Source organism: Salmo salar, chromosome 12 (genome assembly GCF_965601325.2).
Source record: "Salmo salar chromosome 12, fSalSal1, whole genome shotgun sequence".
Classification (NCBI taxonomy): Eukaryota; Metazoa; Chordata; class Actinopteri; order Salmoniformes; family Salmonidae; genus Salmo; species Salmo salar.
Window position 1 is genome coordinate 59,655,906 of NC_138302.1, and position 5,197 is coordinate 59,661,102.

General features: G+C 41.0%; 1 protein-coding gene across 1 annotated transcript; it reads right to left on the reverse strand.

Annotated features, from left to right (window-relative positions):
* Positions 1 to 556: 556 nt before the first annotated feature.
* Positions 557 to 2,720, reverse strand: LOC100196537 (caveolin 2). Its single transcript, NM_001141566.2, is given in 3 exon segments — positions 557 to 1,313; positions 1,458 to 1,645; positions 2,365 to 2,720. Coding segments are annotated over 3 exon segments (579 nt in total). The 5' UTR covers positions 2,605 to 2,720; the 3' UTR covers positions 557 to 1,162.
* Positions 2,721 to 5,197: the final 2,477 nt, after the last annotated feature.

Genomic DNA, 5,197 nt, shown 5'->3' on the forward strand with positions numbered 1-5,197 from the left:
TGAATGTATTGTAATGTTTTTAAAATTGCATAACTGCCTTAATTTTGCCAGACCCCAGGAAGAGTAGCTGCCTTGGTAGCAGCTAACGGGGATCCATAATAAATACAAATACAACTAAAAATTGTGTGTTTGTGAAACATGGTTCACTTCAAATACAGTGAGTTTGCCTGAGCTATTGTTCAATTCATTGAAATGCCCCATTTCCTATTTTTGGTGACGGCAGATGGCTTTCCAGGATGAAGAGAGAAGCGTCCAGACCCTGAGCTGTGAAGTGAAGATAAAGGGAGGGCCAAGGAGTTCATCCTACTGAATGTTAGCATGAGAAAGGCTAATCATACATAATGAGGTCACCTGCAAGTAGATTGGGTGTGAATGAATAAATTCAAGATTTGGATTGTACCACCATTCTAGAACAAGAGCCTCTTTACCCATCTATTTGAATCTTGTTTCTGTACTCAGTACAGCATTAATATTCAGAAAAGGTGTCTCTTTGAAGAAGAGAGATATTTCAATGGATTGATTTTGTATAAGAAAACAGGTCTGATATTGATATATTGATCATAATCTATAACACTTTATTTAAGATATATTTCATTTTTATCAGAATAGATGAAGATAAACTTGACATTTTCTACAATACAACAAAAACAGCGGAGGCACATTTTGAACTGTGTGGTCAGATTTTATAAAGATAACACTATATTCCAGTGCTGTATCTGAATTATATTAAATGTGGTCATCAAACAAGTGAATCATCTAACCCTATCACATAATGCGGAAAAAGTACACTTCAAAGCACACTTCCAGTTTATACTAGATACAAATTTTACCCTAAATGTTTGTGCATCCTTTACACATTCTCCTTTTCACCTTCACTTGTGACAACTTCTCAGATGGGTAACCAATCTTCTTGTTGGAGCTTGATAAACACTTTTCTTCAGTCTTGCTCAATCACACTGATCTCAGTTCAGCTGTAAGGTCCCATGATCCACCAAAAGGCCTGTAGTTGTGCCCCTGGTCTGATCCTTGAGCATCCTACAAAGCTTAGTCCAGCCCTGACAGTCTCCCCAGAGGGCATTCCATAGTAGGGTAATGTTATAAACAATCCCATATTCCCAAACCTGTTTTTCCCATTATCTCTGTGTGAAGTTCTATCATTCCTTCATTCCTGTGTCAGGCGAAGTCTGATTCCACTGTGGCACTTTGCAGCACTAGTGAGGAATGGGCGGACACCAATGTCCAGTACGATGTTCCATAGGCTCTGCAGCCAGTATGTGATAATAAGGATGTAATGGACGCATGGGCTGAAGAACCTATCACGGTTAGATAGAGAATACATGGAGAAACAGAAGAAAGGGAAGGTTAGAGAAGACAAGACAAGACAAGAGAGAATTTCAACATGTTGATTTATGGTTCATATACTATCAGTGGGCCTTGAACTGATATTATATATCTACCATATGTGTAGGAAGCTGAGGATGGCGAAGAGCAGTGCAGTGATGATGGATATAGGGACGGCCAGCAAGACAGTTACTATCCGGTAGATCCAGACCCTGGTGACCTCGAACAGGGCATTACTCCAGATCCACACTCTGTCTCCGCTACGCACTGACACCGGCTCCGCTATCACATCCTCAAAGGTCACCTAAAGGCCGAGTCATAGTCTCAGGGTGGACGTTCCCACAGTTTCCTTTCAAACTACAGCACATTTTTGCCACTCAAAGAAATATGGATAAGTGCAGTCAATAACATGCCCACAAGAGGGCAGTACAAGCATAGAAAACCAACTGTGACATACCACAGACAGTATTATTTATTTTATTTTACTAGGCAAGTCAGTTAAAAACAAAATCTTATTTTCAATGACAGCCTAGGAACAGTGGGTTAACTACCTGTTCAGGTGCAGAACAACATATTTGTACCTTGTCAGTTCGGGGATTTGAACTTGCAACCTTTCAGTTACTTGTCCAACACTCTAACCACTAGGCGCTGCCAATGCTCTAACTGATAGGCTATAATCTGTCTTAACCACTAGGCTACGGTAGAACTATAAAATGCCAACGCTCTAACCACTAGGCTATAATCTGTCTTAACCACTAGGCTACTGTAGAACTATAAAATGTTTCAGATCTGTTTGCTAGTTTTAGTAATTAGGTTTGACTAATTGGGTTAAAACAGATTATATGCTTGACCCCACCCACATCACCTAATATTACTATTGTGACAGCATTACTCCTTTCAGATGACAATCCAGAAAGCACAAAGAACTCATTCATGAAGTCATGCAAATGAACACAACAAATGCGGTCTCGTTTTGCAGTTAGCGCCTGTGTTGATGCATTGATGCATGGTTGTGTGAAATACCTTCAGACAGTCGTTGACTCCTCTAGGGTCTCTTTCATTCAGCAGGGGCTTGGTGTCACTAACGTCAACTAACGGGGACACAGCCTCCTCTTCATCCATCCCATCCCTCAGTTCAGCCTTCCATAGCAGCTGAGGCTCCTCACGGTCCTCATCCAGGTCTTCGGCAAGGTCTTCATCATCAGAGTCTCCTAGGTCAATCTCTGTCCCCACTGGATCTGTTTCCCTCATCATGGTGCCCATTCAAGAGAACAAACAAAACGTTTTTCGAATTGATTTGAACTGAAGAAAAAAAGTATTCAAACACGAGAGAGCAACAGGACTCACAAGCCCAGGGCCAGAAATAGACTCGCTCTGCCTACAAAAATACCTACACACTCACACACACTGTCAAACTGTGACACTCTCAGGCAGAGGGTGACCAACCAGGCTGTTTACACGGCGTGGTCAGCAGCAAGTGGGTTATATTGGGAAAGTGAGATTGGCCTGGCTGGAATTTTCAAAGGGGCTTTGGTGTGTGGATCACTTCCCCATACCCAGGCTCAGGCCCAGGGAGATGGGAGAGACCCTCCCTGCTGCAGGATATAAATACCTAGAGAGGGAACTATATTCTGCCTGCTTCTATGAATATAGACTGATCTACTCATCTGATCCAATAGAGACTTTACATTACAGAGGACAATGACAACTCAATAGGGTACTGGTTTTGACTTGCAAAATGTATGAACAGAAGTAAAAAGTCACTTTCCACTTGATATGAAAAGGAAAAAGATGAAACAATTTGCACACGAAAGCTTTGTAGAGTGAGCCAAAATTGTGATATGAATGTCATAGTGATATGGCAACAGGATCTCACAAACACACTTAGATAGGTTACGCGTTCTTGTGATATCGTTGGCTAGGTGGTGATTAGCTCGCCCTGCACTCTGTGACTTATTAGAAGTGGTAACTTTACCTGGCCCAGTTCCCACAGGAAGGTATTGTAAACCAGTTCAGGGTCGTACTCAATATTGCACACGTAGCATAACGCTTTGCAACGGAAAATGAAAACTAGCATTCTTAATTGACAAGTTCATGTAGTCTCTCCCTGTTTTGTCCTGTTTGCTCCCGGTTTTGTTCCAAATGAATATCGCCCATACTCCAAGAAGAAAAGGGTCAACTAAAGTGTGTAAAGGCTGCAGCCCAACAATGCCCCCTTCTGGTCTCTCAGGGTTGGGGTCCCAATTTTCTTCATGTTGGGGAATAAGAGATTTGAAAGTCTAGGTTGGAAATAAAATATTTCCCCAAATATGTCCCCTGTACCGAGAGGAATCAGATCTTTTACCTGATGGTGGTGCTCTACACATCATAAAATTCCCATTGGAACACAGCCATTTTAAAAGTGCAGGGCTTGTGCAACGTGCCATGCCTTCATTTTTTGTCTTATAGGAATGATATAATTTACAAATGAAGAGAATGCTGAAGTCTCTACCTAGCCATTGATATAAAAGTATCCCCTGTCTGATTCTTATTTTTTCTCACCAAAATATGTCTTGCTAGCTATGAGTCTGAAATAGGGAATTGAATTTGAATGCATTGAATATTAACATTTGTTAAATCCATTTAAGAAAAGTCAAACTGAAAAATGTCAATAGTTAGATTTTCGGCGATGTGCTCAGCAATTGTTTTATTTACTACATCTGGAAAATGCTTTATAAATGGGAAAATAGAAATGACATTACATTGACTGCATAGAATTCAAACATAGACATTTAATGTGGTTGTCACGTCCTGACCAGTAAAAGGGGTTATTTGTTATTGTAGTTTGGTCAGGGCTTGGCAGGGGGTGTCTGTTTTGTGTGTATCGGGGTTTTTGGTTCATGTTCTACGTTTTCTATTTCTATGTGGGTTTTCTAGTTTTTCTATTTCTATGTTAGTTTTGGGAACGACCTCCAATTAGAAGCAGCTGGTTGTCGTTGCTTCTAATTGGAGGCCATATTTAAGTGGGTTTATTTTCTCTTGTGTTTGTGGGTGGTTGTTCCATGTATAGTCTTAGTACCTTACAGGACTGGTTTTTCGGCAGTCTTTTGTTCAGTGTTCATTTCTTTAGGGGGCAGAATTGACACGGCCGGATAAAAAACGTACCCGATTTAATCTGGTTACTACTCCTGCCCAGTAACTAGAATATGCATATAATTATTGGCTTTGGATAGAAAAAACCCTGAAGTTTCTAAAACTGTTTGAATGGTGTCTGTGAGTATAACAGAACTCAAATGGCAGGCCAAAACCTGAGAAGATTCCATGCAGGAAGTGGCCTGTCTGACAAGTTGTGTTTCATCTTGGCTCTTTTTATTGAAGACTGAGGATCTTTGCTCTAACGTGACACTTCCTACGGCTCCCATAGGCTCTCAGAGCCCGGGAAAAAGCTGAACAATATCGAGGCAGCCTCTGGCTGAAACACATTGTCGCTTTTGACAAGTGGCCGATCAGAGTACTATGGGCTTAGGCGCGTGCCCGAGTCGACCCCATGCTTTATTTTCTTTCGTCTGTTTACCTAAACGCAGATTCCCGGTCGGAATATTATCGCTTTTTTATGAGAAAAATGGCATAAAAATTGATTTTAAACAGCGGTTGACATGCTTCGAAGTACGGTAATGGAATATTTCGATTTATTTATTTTTTGTCACGAATTGCGCCATGCTCGTCACCCTTATTTACCCTTTCGGATAGTGTCTTGAACGCACGAACAAAACGCCGCTGTTTGGATATAACTATGGATTATTTTGAACCAAACCAACATTTGTTATTGAAGTAGAAGTCCTGGGAGTGCATTCTGACGAAGACAGCAAAGGTAATA